At 45.7% G+C, this 16,561-nt stretch overlaps 1 protein-coding gene across 1 annotated transcript in view; it reads left to right on the forward strand.

The window, feature by feature from the left end:
• Positions 1 to 274: 274 nt before the first annotated feature.
• NHS (NHS actin remodeling regulator) overlaps positions 275 to 16,561 on the forward strand; it is a 252,222-nt gene continuing 235,935 nt past the window's right edge. Inside the window, exon 1 of the mRNA XM_042866620.1 lies at positions 275 to 662. Within this exon, the coding sequence (XP_042722554.1) occupies positions 275 to 662 (388 nt within the window). The remainder of the gene's footprint in view (positions 663 to 16,561) is intronic.

Raw genomic sequence — 16,561 nt, forward strand, 5'->3', positions numbered from 1 at the left:
CTCGCCGGGTTTTCGGGCCGCCCCTTCACACCCGCCGCCGGAGCGGGACGGCGCGGCGTGCGGGCGGGCGAGGGAAGGAGGGAGAGAAGGAGAGAGGGAGGCGGCGCGGATGCTCCCCGGCTCCCCGCGGCGGCAGCGGCGGATGCTCGGCGGCCGGCGGCAACGCAGGAGCTCGGCGCGTAGCCGGAGCCCGGCGATGGGCGGCCGTGCGTGAGGGCGGCGGGGCAAGGGAGCAGCGATCCCCGCGAGCGAGCCGCGCGCCGAGGGCTCGGCCATGCCGTTCGCCAAGCGGACGGTGGAGCCGCAGCGGCTGTGCCGGCGGCAGCCCGCCGTCTCCGTGCTGGAGGAAAGCCGGGGCGCGGAGCCGCCGCCGCGGGACCCGCCGCCGGAGGAGCCGGGGGCGGCGGGCGAGGGCGCGCAAGCGGCCGGCGGCGAGAGGGAGGCGGCGGTGCTGATGGTGCTGGACCTGTGCGCCGTCAGCAACGTGGCCCTGTCGCGGATCCTCCGGCAGCTCTCCGACGTGGCTCGGCACGCCTGTACCCTCTTCCAAGAGGTCGAGGCTGACATCCAGGGCACCCACCGCCGCGTCCGGGCGCTGCATGGCCGCATCGCCGGCCTCCAGGGGGCCGTGCGCGGCCTCGACCCCAAGCAGGAGGCAGTGCGTGAGTACCGCGGCTCGGGGCGGGCGGGCGCCGGCGGGGAGCGGAGCCCGTGGGAAGGGGCCGGGGGGCGCGGGTCGGGCCGGTGGGTGCCGCCGAGCGCCGCCGCGCCGCCGGCGGGAGGGATGATGTCAGTGGTTTGCGCCTTACATAAGGAGCGGCTGCCCGGCTCTCCGGGCGCATCTTCTGCAGCCGGGGAGGGGGCCGGAGCCGCTCTGCGGGTGCCCGGGAGGAGTCTGAAGGAGCACGGAGCTCCGTCCCCGGGGTTTTCTCTCTTTGCTGCCGGTCCCCTTCCCGGGCACGTTTGCCTTTCCCTCAGACGTGTCTCTGACTTTCCGATAGAGACGTGAAGCTCTGAAGTAGAAATAATCAAAGCGCCGCGTCTTTATCCAGTTTTCAGAGCCATATAAAATGAGGAAGTTTGGTTTATGACTTCGTTCTGTTTAAAGAGCAGCCCGACGAGCCGGGGAGGCGGGAAAAGGAGGGGAAGGAAAGGATGAGGGCAATACGCGACTTCTGTTCTGAGCAATAAGTGCTTAAATCCTGCTGCCTCTCCACCCGAGCCATAAAAGCGGTGACAGGCTGCGCAGTCCTATCCGCTGCGTTCTGCTGAACATGGCTCGTGTTTACAGCAGCGGAATGATTCTGTGCTCTCACTGACGCATACGCTTCCCAAGTGCTCCCGAGTGTTTTCTCATAGGTAGGGCTGCGGACTGGAGGTGATGAGTAGCAGGGATCGCTGCTGGTCCTGCACTCATCGTATCTGCCTTAGAAACAGCAATGGTTTCAGTGGGGAATTTGGTTCGGGTTTTGCCTACTGCTGGTCCCCTCACAGTCCCGTGAATCTGGTGAGAACAGGGAGATGAATTTACGCTGGAGTAAGGGAGAGTACGCCTTCCTCTCATCGTTTTCAATGAGCGTGCCATTAAAAAAAAACGTGCACTGCACTGCCTTTTGGGAGTGGTGTGCAATAGAAGTAACTCCTCTAGGATCAGCGGAGCTGTGCCTATTAACACCGTCGAGCCTTAAGCGTTCAGAGGTATCTAAACTGGATCCTTGGCAGCTGGCACGGTGAATTTGCTGGGGAAGGGTTCCATACATCAACTCCAGCTCAGCCTGACGGAGGCTGCCTGTGGTTTCAGGACAGGGGTGCAGTCAGAGCAGAGTGCCGGACTGTGATTGGGAACTGTGGGGAGAGGAAGGGCTGGCGGTGTGCTGAGGGAACGGACTGGGAAATGGAATTCCTCGGGTCGCTTTCTCATTTGAGCTGAGTAACTGTGCCCGTACATTTGTGTGAGAGCTGAGCCGAGCCTTTTTAATCCGCACGGCTTTTTTTCTTTGTGAACCGTGCAAGTGCAGCTTGTTTTCAAATCACGGTGCAAAACCTTGCTTGCGCTTGACCAGCGCAGTTATGTCATGTGCTTAATTAGAGAGTTTGGCTTTTCCCCTGTGATGATATATGCAGGATCTGCCGCTTCATCATTCTTTTTTAATTTGAGCCCTCCTCTCCTTAGGAGGGAAGAGACTTATGGCCATGACCCCCGCCTCGGCTGCCTGCTGATCCTTCTCTCACCCTGCACACAGCATGCGTGGTGCAGTGCCGCCAGCAGGGCTGCAGATGTCCCCGGGTCTGGTGACCAAGAGCTCCGCGCAGCTCTGTCCCGAGCGCTGTTTGCCCTCCAGAGGTGTGCATCCTGCCCGCAGCCCACAGCTACTTGCAGGCACAGCACCCAGCCTTATCCTCTCCGAGCAGCCCTGGGCTGCACGTGCTTTTGACAGGAACGGCTCTGTCCCCATCCAATGGGCATGGTTAGTCTGCTTCTTTGCGTGCTTCTGGATGCTTTTATTCTCAGTCTGGTGCTGTACTGTTTGCATAATGCTACATCTGAACATCTCAGCTGGACCTGGAGCTGAGCTGCACTGTTCTACTCATCTGCCTGTCATCCTCCAAATCCATACCCACCCGCAGCACCTCCTGCTGGCCCACGGACTGCTCAACATTCCCAAGGACCAGATACAAAAGCCTTACAGGAAGCTGCCATCCTTGCTGTAATGTATAATGGTAGCGTGCATTCTCCTTTCTGGGCTGACACCTCCTCCATTGTTACTTTCAGCAGGACTGTGCTCATGTTTGTTTTAGACATGCTGTGCCTACATAACCAATTCTTGGCAGTGTTTCACTCAAGTCATGGCACCCAGTTACAAGATCATTAAGGTTGGAAAAGCCCTCTAAGACCATCTAGTCCAATCACCAACCCATCACACCGTGCCCACTGACCACGTCCCTCAGTGCCACATCCACACGTTCCTTGAACACCTCCAAGGACAGTGACTCCACCACCTCCCTGGGCAGCCTGTGCCACTGCCTCATCACTCTTTCATAGTATATATAGTTTATATATATTTTTTGTATATATTTTTTCCTAATATCCAACCTTAATCTGCCCTGATGAGACTTATAAGGCCCTTCCCTCTAGTCTAATTACTATTACCTGGGAGAAGAGGCCGACTCCCACCTCACTGCAATCTCCTTTATTCTCATCAAAGCAACAGCAAGCATGGGTGCCCAGGACAACTAGGCTCGCAGGCCGGTCATGCTACATCTAACACTAACTCAAAACCAGCTGGAGATTTGGGCTTTGCAACATGGAATAAGTTGGCGGTAGGTATGCACCTGCTGTACATGGGATGGTCATGCTGAACTTGCTGTGCACCAGTAGCCAGGGATGCTGGGCTGCTTGATGTATATGCTGAGGTGCTGTGTGCTAGCATGTGAGCAGAACAGCTGTGTAGCCTAGCCATGCATTTTTTAAATACTGGCTTAAAACGACCAGGCTACTTCGGCACAGTGAGACATTCTTGATGTAACACCAACTGCAGCATGGTGGTTTGAGAATAATGCTACCAGACATGCCCTAGATATGGAGCTATGACATTTGAAGGCTTTTTTCTCCATGCCTTGTGAGCAAGCTGGGTTCTCCCTTGTGATGAAGAGGTGGCCTGGGTGAGGAAAAGGAATGCTGGGCAGCCCCATCAGGGGAGCTCCTGGAGGCAGTGGTTACACCTTAGCCTGCGCCAGTCTTTGGTAGTTGCAGACATAATACCAAGGGAAGAGATCAGGAAGGTGCTCTCTTGCAAACAGTAGCATATTTTACACTGGAAGTTATTTATTGTTACATTCAATTGAGTTCAGGAACTATTAACAGCAAATTGAAATGAATTGATTACAGCATGCTTCTACTAATGCTTATCAGTATGGCTGTCATTTTCATGAGGCCTTTCCATTCTCAGCTTTGTTGCTATTGAAGTAGTAAAGATTTGCAAGCCTGGATATTCTTTGCTTTAAGAGAGCTGCCTGAACTGCTCTGCTGAGATGATGTTCAGGGTATTTACCTATGTATTGCTCTCTTGTTTTAGCCACTGTTCAGAAAGTGCATTTGGAAGATCTTGTTAGGCACAATAAGGGATGGATTGTGGGCAGTCACGGGCAGGTCATCTTCAGAAACACCAGGTCTGTCTCTCCTGCCTTCCCACATGCTGCTGGTCCTTTCATCTTTCTTACAAGCCTCTGGACAGCTAGCACCCTGCAAATAGAAGTCATTTCCCACCCTCTGATTGGAAGAGAAACTAGAGTGAGAAATGTTTTCCTGCTCAGCTCATGAACAAACTGCTTTGCCCTTCTGCCAGTCTAAATACTTTGTTACTTTTCATCTGTTCAGCTCCGGGCTCTGCTTCTTAAGCAGAACCATGTGGGAGTGACATGATTGTTGTCAATCTTGCTGTTGCTTAGAGTTTTCTTATTAACAGCAAGAGAAATGAGCAGTGTGATATCAGTTTCATAATCTCGGTGGCACAAGAATGCAGGAGAAGTGCTGGATTTCGGTGTAGACATGGGGCTGAGTGCCTCTTTTTGTATTTAGAACGATGATTTCTCAGTCCAGGGGACTACAGATCTGGTGGTCTAAGTGGAATATCTTACTTTACAGAAACTGATGGTGTTAGCCCTCTCATTTTTTGAATAATCAGTGTGACCGGAGAGCAGGTTCTTAAAGCCCTAGTTAACAAGATCCTGTTTGCACCCTTGGCATCCTTGAGAATTCCATGCATTCCTGGCTTTCTTTCTGTAAGCATCAATGTGTTACCAGAAGCAAATATTTCTAAAAGCAGTGGCCTTTCCAGCAGTTGTCTCATAAAGGACTTCATGGCATCACTTTTCTGTTCCCAATTTTCTGACATGCTTGCATTTATTGATACAGCTGCTTAGGAACATGGACATCCCATATATTACTCTCGTCATCAGAACCTTTTTCCTCCTTATGGATGTGACGGTATTGAGATAAAACAGACAACTGTGAACTGCTCCTTTATTATTTTAGATTGTGCATTAATTTATTCTGTTTCATTGAAACTGGTTACCGGAAACATCCTGTATAGTTTCACTTTTGCTTTTGATCTGTTTCATTGGGCTTTCTAGATGGTTGTTTTCTTGGTGGTGGTAGTTTGGTTTTTCATTTTTTTATTTATACATGGTTATAATGCACTGCTGTTTGGGTTTTGAACACTGCAGGGAAACATTTAATCAATTGTAAGGTTTTCGTGTATCTTCTGCTGCAATTCTACCATTTTCACAAAACATACACTGGATGCAAAGCTCAGCAGCTCCTCTCCTCCTTGGCTTACAGCACTGAAACCTCAGTTGCTGCTGAACCCAGAACCCTGCCCCCCCGTGCTTCTGTTTCAGAACCCGGTTACATAGTGAGGCCATCCTAAAGTAATTGCACGTGATTGTGCTTGCAGAGATCTTCTGGAGGGTATGTAAGACTTGAAGAGAAGGTGCCTTGTTGAGAGAAAAAGCAATCCCATGCAAGTTGTGTAGGTAAATGCTGTGCTTTATCCCAGCTTCACACAATCCTGGGGAATCTTTAGTGCAATTTCCATTGCATAGATTTCCTACTGTGTTGAGGTACAACTGTAGACCCCACAGATTAGATACATTTGCACTGAGAGGTCTCTAATACTGCTGGCAACAAATGAGAACATATTTCTACCATCTCTTAACTCTGCATTATAGAGTTATATGCATATTTATGCATTATAGCGCGTAAGTATTTCTGGGTGTAAGGGTGGTTACACTTAAAAATAGACACTAATGTAGTTTGGGAACATGAAGTGCAAGAATGTATTCACAGCTCTCTTTGTATATTGAAATCATATTAATTGGTAAATCCTCATAGGGTGCATAACAAAACCTTCAAAAAAAAAAAAAAAAGAGTTGTATGTTAGATGCAGTGATCAATCATCTTCAGAGTTGTGTCTGAGTTGAATAACACAGCCGCTTCATCTGTCCTGTTGGAAGTGGAGGAAGGCTTTTTTTTTTTTGTCAGGTGTGGCTTTTTTGGTTTTGTTACTTATTTGTGCTTGTTGTTACTTATTCATTTGTTTTATATAATTCCCTGGTGTACTTAACTGTACTTTTCCCATTAATGCAAATAAAACAAGTTGTGGGTGTGTGAAAATTGGAAAATTTCCTCAGTGCTTGGCTTCTTCTCAATGCAGAGGGCTGATGTCAAGTTAGCCCAGCCTGCAGGAGCAGGAGGCCAAGCCATTAGTTTTTCTGTTTACCTTTTGCTACTGTTGGAACAACAAAGCAACATTGGAAGAAAAACCCACTCATTTAAGAATCCCATTTGCACCTTGCCCATTACATTAGAAAGAGTGCCGCCATCTAGGGAGATTCCTTATCTTTGTTTACAGAGTAGTGATAGAAGGCCTTTTACATGAGAGCAAAACCCTAAGGAGCCTGAGGTCAAGAGATTTTTTTTTCACCTATTTAGTTTGTGATAGTATAGTTGTGATAGAATGTAAGGGGAAGAAGTTTGTTGGGTTGCTTTGGCAGGGTGTTTTCAAAGTGCTGGTTGGTGCCTTCAGTCAAGTTGATTTGTGTAGAGCAGACTCTGGCCTTTTTGCAGATAAAAGCAAAGGATAAAATCTTTTGTCCTATTTAGATCAGCACAGCGCTCTGAGAACTCGGTGCTCAGGGAGACTTAACTAACTAACTTAACCTGCATAACCTTGTAACAGCTGAATAGCAAGCAGATGTGGTTTTCCTCTGAAACCGTTAAACAGATGTAAATCTTTAGGAATTTTTGCTGAATTTCATTACTTGGTCTTCCACTGGTGTAGTACTACCTGTTCTGTAGTTATTTTTCATCCCATAAACAATACTTAAATTGATGCAACAGGTTTGAAATGATTGCTTAGTTAGAGAGCCTTCTAGACAAAGATCTGATGTCCGAATACTCCCAAAGCTGGACTCCCATCTCACTGCAGCTATATAGCTGAGCAGTATCATAGCCACTAGTGGGACTTTTTGTCTGGCTCACGCTCAGTAGCCAAACAAGGAGCTCCAGTGAGTTTATTAGAAATTCAGGTAGAAATAACACAACTCCTTTAAGACCAATTAGATCTCCTTTACCCAGGAGTAAGACTGCAGAGAAAATGAAATCAGGTAAGAGACTTACACTTACTGCGGATCTGATGACTGAATATCATGCAACTCTCTTAAAACTCTGTGCTTCTGTTGAAGATCTTTTGTAATTCAATGTGTATGTATGGAGATGTGAGATAAGTATGTGGTGAAAAAAATGGTGTCATTCCTACTTCTGGTCAGTTCCCCTGCTGATACCTGAGAGATCTGGAGATTAAGAAATAAGTGGATCCTTATAGCTTCCTGAGGTCATGAGAAGGTCATTCACCTGTTTATCCACGTACATAAAAGATAGTAGTTTCCCTTTATGAAAGATGAGGGGCCTGGAGTGTTTCCAAAAAGCTACCACATAATTCTCAAATGTCCTTGGAATGAGGGGAGGATCTGTGGTGAGGAAATACAAATAACCAGGCATAACAGTACCAACCCAACTTCTCTTCTGGTTCTGCACAAGCAGGTTTTGTTGACATTTCTTCAATGGGTTTGCTTGTTCTCTGGCTTAAATGTCAAGGATCAGATTATGGCAGGTCTGGCACAGATGTGAAAAGGTAGGGAGAAAACATGGCACAGTCCAGCCACAGCCTCTTCTTACCCTGTTAAGAATGGCTGCTGAAAGGCAGACTGGCTCTTCCTCTCTCCAAACTGGATAGTGAAGCAGATCTGGCTGTTTGAAAAGCCCCTAATCTGACACATTTCCTTCACAAATACCTAGATGTATTGTACCCAAATCAGAGGCCCACAGGGAACTCATAAAAGCAGTGTTACGATGTCCAAAGTAGAAAAAAATATGACCAGCTCATGAGAATAATGCACACTTGCGTTTTGAAAGTATTGCTGTGCAGCTGTGTGGTCTTCTGAGTCAGAGAACTGGGATTTTCAAAAGCTGTTCTTTCCAATCGCTTGGCATCTCCACGTAATCAGAGTCTGACATCAGACTCTCCACTGGAACTGCTTGAGCTATTAGGATGTGAAGAGCAAAAGCCTTCTGCATTACTGAGTGTGCGTGTGGGGGGAGTTTTTTCACTTCCTTTGATGTATTAGCATCAAGAGAGGGAGTCTTAGCTTCATTCCTAATTGCTTCTCGTCTTTGAATTTATATACCAATATGTAACTAACTGCAAAGGGAGATAGCAGAATTTGTAAAAAGTTCAAAAAGGCAGGGCTTAGAGCATGATTAAAATAAAAGATAGCATACAGTGTGTGCTGTTTTTAGCTGAAGTATCTCCCCAGAATACTTTCCATTTCCATTTTCATTATATCTAACCACTTCTAATGTGCTGCTCAGTTTAACAACAGGCATGTTTTTAGGGTAGATTTTATAGTAGATATATACCCACTGTGTTCTGAACTTGAGACTTTAAATTGCAGTATCTGTTTTGGACAATCTTTTCATATACCTTCTTGGCTGAAGGCAGGAAAAAAGCAGTAGTGATGGAACCTAATTAAGCCTGTGGCTTAATTACATCAGGACTTCTATGCTTGAAATGCTGCTAGATTCAACGGGAGCTGTGTGGCTCTGCCATGTGAAGTCCCAGCAGAGAATGGCTTTTTTTTCTTTTTTTTTTTTTAATAGGATCACTGTAATTCTTACAAAGCCGCTATGGTTTTCACTTTCTTTACAGCTGGACTTTGAACTACAGCCACTCAGGCTGAGTCCCTGAGAAAGTTTGGAGGAGCTTTCTTGCTTGAGTGTACACGTGATTAAGGAGAATGAGCATAGAGTGGTGTATTTGTGCTATAAACATGTATAGCTTGCTCTGGCCTCTACAGCTTTTCCTCTGCCTTCTCTGACTTTTTTTTTTTTTTTTTTTTTTTTTTTTTGCTAGCTTGCTGGTGTTTGAAAAGGCCCTTAAGTGGGTCTGGAGGGAGGGCACGTTGGAGGGAAAAGGCAGTGATCCTTCAGAGCCACGTGTAATTTTCTGTGGCTGCAGAATCAGGACATTTTGAGGCATGAATTATGTGGGGTACGCTGAAAAATACCTCACTTTGCACAGGCTTTGGATTGCTATGATAAGGTGTGATTTAAGTGAAATGAGAGATTAATTAGAGATGATTAAATACTTATTACGCAAATCAGAGTGGGTCCTAAGAAAGGATACTCCCCAGCTCCATCTCCCCTTACCCTCCTAAGATTTGTTTGCTGACTTGCAGGAAGTTCTTGGCATGGCCCTTTCTTTGCTGAAGAGACCTTTGGTGAAGTGTTGTGTGAGGGAGGATAGTCAAGAGAGGTACAGTGATTCCTCAAAAACAGATAAGTATCTCAAGGATTGACCATTGGCTTTCATGTGACCGTATCTTACCCTGGAAGCTACTTAGCTCAGCACGGCTCAAGTTTTGAATGCAGGCATCTTCTTTATTTATTTATTTATTTTTTTCCCTCCTCCACATTCTCCTGGCTTTCCTTTAGCCCAACAGTTTTAACATCATTTTATGGGCTCCTGTCCCAGCATGCTTAAGATAGCTTGTTTTCTCTCCTGGGTTCACTCTTTCCCCTAGGTCAAGTATTGCTGCAGCAATCTGAAGTCTTGGTCAGCATGGCAGATTGCCTGAAGTCTTGCACACAGTTAGCACACCAAAGCTAAACTTTCCCTATGGGATGGATTATTCTGACAATACCATTTTTAACCTGGTTTCCTATTGAAACAATAGCACACTCTGCATGTATAGCAGGGGAGTGGGTAGGCATACCTATATATCTCACACCAACCACTTTAGAAACTTTATATCTGTTATTCAACTACAATCTCAACTGCATTGCCACAGGGTAGGAATCATAAAAGATGCTGACAGGTAAGGGAAAGAACAGGCTATTACTGCTGCATTTGAAGAAAGGGCTTGTTCTTTATTAGACACTAGAAACTCCACTGGGGAAAGAATCCCATATAAATGCTCCAAACCAATAAAAAAAAAGCGCTCCAGTTGGAGCTCACATTTTCTTCAATGTGAAAGTCAGTCCTTTGCATGACATAAAAGCTGGAGAAAACCAGGCTTCATTAGTTCCGCTGCTTGCAGAACTGCATGTTCGTGTTTCTTGTTCCCCTCTAGAATTACTGATGATGTCTTTGCAATTTTAGGTTTTTTTTTTTTTTAAAAAAAAAACTTATGCCTTGAATGACTTTCCTTTTAGGACATCCTATACCCTGTTCCTTTTTTTGTGAGGGATGCACCTATGCCTTTACCTCTGTCTTATCACTGAAGGCAACCTCCTCTCATCGTAAGAATGAACAGTATTAATTTTTATAGCTGTGGTTTATTCTCCATTGATTATCTTTAATGTGGTACTGTCTTGTTCAGTTAATAAACTACTGATAACCTGCTAAGTTTTAATTAACCTCCCTTCCCCCAAACATAACCTGCTTTTAATAGACGTTATAAATGCATTCATTATGGCTGGCTCATTAAAATCACTATTCTAAGTTCCTTTACTTTGAAATTGCACTCTAGCTGAAGTATATTCTATGGCAATCTTCTTGTAATTGCTCTCCTAGTAGCCTGAAGTATGTACCATAGTTCCTGATTTCAGCAATATTTTTTGGCCTCTGTTATGACTACCACAGCCTTGAATCCACTTCAGTGCCGAGATAAGCTGTGTTCTAGATAGCATCCTCTTAATGAAGAACTCATAGGCACCCACCATAGAACCCACTGAAGATATGCTGTTAGCTCTCTGTCACTGTTAGGACGTGGCTGCCCAGCTGTTGTGAATCAGCACGTGCAGCCTGTGAGCCATCCCTCTTTAAGCACAAGTGGCCAGAGCAACAGTGATTGGGATGCAGATGTCTCCAGTTTCACTCTTGCTCACTGTTGGGCCAGCTGACATGCTGAGGGCAGGGCTGTGGGCCGCATGCGTGGGACTGCCTAAGCACCAGTACAGATCATATGACATATCATAGAATCATAGAATATCCCAAGTTGAAAAGGTCCACAAGGATCATAGGGTCCAACTCCTGGCTCTGCACAGCATCACCTGAAATCAAACCCGATGTCTGAGAGTGTTGTCCAAATGCTCCCTGAACTCCGGCAGCTTGCGTCCATGCCCACTGACGTGGGGAGCCTCTTCTCTGAGCTGAATAAACTAAGGGACCTCAACTGCTCCTTATTCATCTTCACTTTTAGACCCTTTAGTCCCATTACCATCTTTGTAGCCCTGAATACAGCCCTAACACACCTGCTGTCTGCCAGCAGCGCCACCATCCCCATACAGCAGATCGGTAGGGCGGTGATAAGATAGCTGTACTCTATGAACTGGTGTGCAGTTGCATTGCACCAGGCGCTTGTTGTGCTGGAGATGTTCCGTGCTGTGGTGCTCTAGGCCTGATCCGTTCGGAGGAAGCCTGCTGCAGTACCTGGGAGGCAAGCCAGGATTGCAGCCCTGACTGGGGGTCAGCTGTGGAGAGGAGAGAGGCCAAGGCTGAGAGGCCTGGCTGAGAGGAGAGTGGGGTGGGCTAGGCATACCAGGCTCTCACTCAAGATTTGGAACTTCATCAGGAAGCTGTTCTTCATAGTGTAGGTGGTGGAGTGCTGGCACAGGCTGCCCACAGAGGTTGTGCAGTCTCCTCCTTGGAGATCTCTGACAGCCTTCTGGATGTGATTCTGGCACACTGCTCTGGGTGTCCCTGCTGGACCCAGGCTACGTACCCAGCTTACACTATAGGCATTTTAAGGACCTCTGTCAATACATGCAAAATTCACTGGGTAATTCTCTATCAGGTCCAACAATAAAATCATCTGCCTGCAATATAAAGTAGAAATAACCTCTGTTTGAAGAGCGTTGGGTCTGCAAGTGAATGAATGGGTTACAACTATCTTCCATAGCTATAATGTGGCTATTCATTTATGAAATTGTCCAAGTGGAACTTAACAGAAATTATTAATGTAGATTAGAAGTATTTTTCATTTATCTGCTTGTTCCTAAGTGCTGTGCTGAACAACCCAGCAGAATGGAAATTTGTTAAAGGAAATGAGAGGTAAATGCAAAATATTGCAGTTCAGGGTGATTTTTTTTCTTCTCTTTCTGGATTGGACTTCCTGATTGGCTGTAGGTTTGACTTGATAAACAACAGTTTGGACTGCGAGACTAAAGGATTCTGCTGCCATAAAAAAGATGAGTGTGCCCACCTTCATGCAGACCGTTCTTAACAGTAGTTGGAATACAAGAGATTTGGACAGTATCTCCTTCCTCAAAATTCTGTGTGCCACTGGAAGAAAAACATTTTTTTTTAATGTATCTATGTACACAGAGGTGAAAAAGAAATAAATATCAGTGAAGATGCTCGGCCAGAAAACATTGGTCATTGAGCCTAGAAAAGCTTAATAGAGGTGAGAAGAAATTCTGCAGCTATATCAGCTGCAATATGCTGAAAACAGAGGGAGATTCCATTAATACAGTTCCTATGGCAAAGTTAGCAGTTGAAGGTAATGGATGTGTCTTGTTCTTTCTCCCTTTAACTTTGTGTCTTCATCCAAAGGGACCCTGTGGTAGAGTTCACTTTCTCCTCCTCCCCTCCCTCTCCCACTGGAAGTTTAGTCTTGCCTTGAGGAATTGTGGTGATACTGATAGAAACTCTTCTATTGGATGTAGGGGGTGATCATACCCCAGAAGTGGGGTACATTTTGCTTGAGTCTGTGGGAATTATATTGTTTTATTGTCCGTATTATTCTGACTTGGAGGAGTAAAGGAGTGGCTTTGCTTTTGAATTGCCTCTGCTATATTACAGGGAGGGCTGAAAAATAAAAATATAGAAAACCTTAACCTAGTTCATGAAATTAATCCTTCCAAGAGAACAGATGTGAAAGTGAAAGGTAAAGCGATGCGAGCCTACAATGTAGTTTGCAGATTCACTGAAGGAGTGTTTTATACTCATATTTATTGTTGCACAGAAATCTCTCCACTGTTTCTTTTTTTTAAAAAGTCCAACTTTAGGCTTGTTAAATAAGTCTCAGTAGAAGTTGGCACATGCTCACCTTGTTTGCTGCAGCTTCTTGATTCTAGCGGCATGAGCCAGATGGACAGAGCCCTAGAGCTGAATTCTGAATTAAATGCTCAAGCATGGGAGTCTGGAGCTGGCTGAGTCAAACTTTGGCCAACACTTCAGTACTTCTTAGTCCAAGATGCATCTGCTGTGTCAAAGTGCTTACTGTTTTTTTTTCTTTCAGGCTGTAGAACTTGGTATATAATTTAACATTCTGATAGCCAAGAATATAAGGTGGTGGTGTGGCCCTCTCTGGTGCATCTCAGCCTCCAAGGGGCTGTGTCAATGTGGTAGCATGGGAGGGGAACAGTTGTGTGGATCCCAGAAGAGCCACCCTGGGAGGGTGTTCAGGCCAGCATCTCTTTTTTCACTGCCAGGGAAGTTTTCCATCATGGAGCAGTGATGAATTCCTGTGTGTGCCTCGTGTGGCATGATTACCTCTGCTAGAGCAGGTTCCGTAGGCCTGGGCGAAGCTGAAACTTGCTCACAGGCAGCAATGCTTCAACAGGACAGAGCTTCTGAAACATTTTCAATACCACTGCATCCCCCAGAATAAGCCTGCTGCCCCACAGAAAGGCTGACCTCCTGACATTTCAGAAAACCACACTGAAATGACAACATTTTTTTCTACTAATGGCCTCTGTGCCTACTGCTTAATTTATGTGAACACATAGCAGGTGGCTTTTGGGTGGGCTAGTGGCTATGTGTAAGTGGCTGGGAGATGTCAGGAGGAGACCCAGCTCCAACATGGTGCTCAGTCCCTCCCCTGTTAGAGTCAGCTGTGCAGGAGCTGAGCAGGAGGGCCCAGCAACTAAGACACTGGTGCTGAGAAGACCTGGATTCATCTCCTGGTGACCCATATAAGCTTGGGTGAAGGTTATTAGTGGGATTCAGATCACAAAGCTTTAACAATGTAAACTTGAGGCAATCCATCCCATTGTAAGGTGGGTCTTACTCCTGAACAGAGAAAGTTTCTGGATTGTATGCTTGGAAGAGTCTTTTAACTTCTGTTAAAGGGAGTGGAGTAAGTAATGCTGTCAGGTCTGCAGGCCTCTGTTGCTTGGTTCTGTGGCCTTCTCGGAGGTGATATCACACAAGCAGTGAGGATGGGATGGGTTTTTCTGTCTGGTGGTGGATAATGTGCAGGTACCCCAGGCACACAGACCTGCTTTGTAATGATGAACAATTTGCAGGGCTGAAAATTTCCCACATCAAGAGTGTTTTGGTCCTTAGTGGACAAATACTTCCAGTTTCTGGTGCTGTTCCACCTAATGAAGGTACTATTTCTAAGTGGGATATTCCATTCCTCCCTCGTAAGCAGGATTTCTTGTTGCTGAGAGCCACATGTTTTGCCCCTTGAGTACCAACCCAAAGTTTGCACTTACCAACCTTTCTTTTGAGTCCTGGATTGTAGAGGAGAGTGAGCTTTTCTGTGTTAGAGACAACACGTCCTGGTTAATTACAGTCATGTAAGGATGAGGTTGTACCATGGGACTTGGTTTAATTAAAAAAAAAAATGGTGCTGGGAAGTTTAATAAATGTCTGATGTGTTCTGTCTGGATGCCGAGTGCTAATGCTGTAGTTCTCTTCAGGAGCACTCAACTTCACTCAGAAAGAACCAGCTGAGCTTGACATCTGCACTAATGAAAGGGGAGGATAGCTTTTCATTATCTGTCCAACCGGGCTGGTGCCTGGCATTGCACTTTTCACAGCTTGGGCTTTGGAAAAGGGGTTGTGTGGGTAGTGGTGTTGGAGGAAAACTTGCATTGCAGAGTCTAAGGCTTTTTCTGTATAGTGGAAAAATCACGATCGTGCATGTGAAGTGTGGACTTAGAGCAACTTTGTGTGGGTGGTCTTATTTTGATTCTTCTCCCTCCAGCCCCTTTCCCTTCCCACTCACTTATACCGAAGTCTGTCATCTATTTGTCTTGAGCTTTACTAGCAATCACAGATAATATACAACAAAAACAATAATAAAGTGTCTGTGTATGCAGTTGCTCTGAACTGTAGAAGCCACAAGATCTCCTAGACATGCTTTTTGTTAATACTAGCTCGTGAGAGACCTAGCGCTCCATGCTGCCCGTCTGTTAGCAGCATGTTTAAATGTGATTAATGTGAAAGTTGCAAGGATTGCAGATAGCTTTTGCTAGTCTACAACAGAGCCTGTCACTGTTAATCTTTCACAGTATTAAAAGCTTAATATAGTAAATCTAATGTTATGGAAAGCTGTAGCTTTGCTTTGTTACTGTCACCTTACTGTATTATTAAGCTAATGTTCCCTTTTCCTCCATAGCTCATAAGCACAGTAGAGGCAGTATAGGTACCATTAACCTGTACAAGAGTATTTAAATGATCATATATATATGAAGTCTCTCAGGAAAGAGATGCTACAGCATAAAAGGATTCAGGGGAACATTCAATTTGGTTGGGATTCCTGAGCAGTGCTGGCCAGGGCAGGCTCGCCCTTCCCCAAAACCCTCGGAGACAGGAGTAGTCATAAGTGATGCCTTGCTGTAGTAGTTCTTTGTTGTGACCACTCTGAGATTAGAATTTATTTAGTCTTGCCCAGCCATGAAAGGAGCCCTACCTCATCAGTAATGCCGATGGTACTTAATCATAACTGCTGTGTGTTTAACAGAAGTCGCAGGCAGCATTAGCGGTGCTGTGGCAGAAGCTGGGACTGCCTGCTGGAGCAGGTTGATGCTACGGGAAACAAACAGAGAAGGGCCCAGGGAAGCAAAACTGCATTCTCTGTGTGTAACTGCTTATGTTGGAAAGGATCAAAGAAACCATAATGAGGCAGTATCTTTTTTCTTTTCTTTTTTTTTTAAAGAACATTTTAGAAGAATGATTCAGTTAAATAGTCATTTACTCAAGATCTGCAGGTGGCTTGTAAAGTGTAATTAGATCCCCCTTACCTTTTCAACCCGGATCTACAGCTTTGTTCATTTTGGTTGGGATGTGTCCATGTGGTGTTTGTGAAGATTCCCACTCTTAAATTTACAGTGGGAGATTGGTGGAGGGGAAGGCTTATTATAAAACTTGTCATTATGTGGCATGATTACAAGGTGCTTTTGGTTCCAGCGGGGACAGCAATGGTGCTTTGGTCCGGACATGTCAAAACTGCTTTTAATCTGTAAGGTCATCAGGCACCGTAGGACAAATTGAGACCTGCTTTTTGCTAAAGCACTCCTTCAGTTCCATCACACAGAGCTTCTTCACAGCAGCCAAGTGGCTTGTCCACATCCAGCCACTGCAGAGAGTTGAAATCAGATCAGATAGGATAGTGCTGTCAAAGGGGTAGTTACTAAATGTACAGTCCGAGATCAGACCAGACTCTGTAGGATTTTCTAGTTCTTTTGTGTACCTCTCTATAATCCAGTCTTTGAAGCATTTAAGAGCTCGAGGTGCCATGATTAAAAGCTTCAAGTACTATTCTTTTT

The sequence above is a fragment of the Lagopus leucura genome, unplaced genomic scaffold (assembly GCF_019238085.1).
Source record: "Lagopus leucura isolate 7727_CA_CO unplaced genomic scaffold, USGS_WTPT01 Super-Scaffold_100001, whole genome shotgun sequence".
Taxonomy (NCBI): Eukaryota; Metazoa; Chordata; class Aves; order Galliformes; family Phasianidae; genus Lagopus; species Lagopus leucura.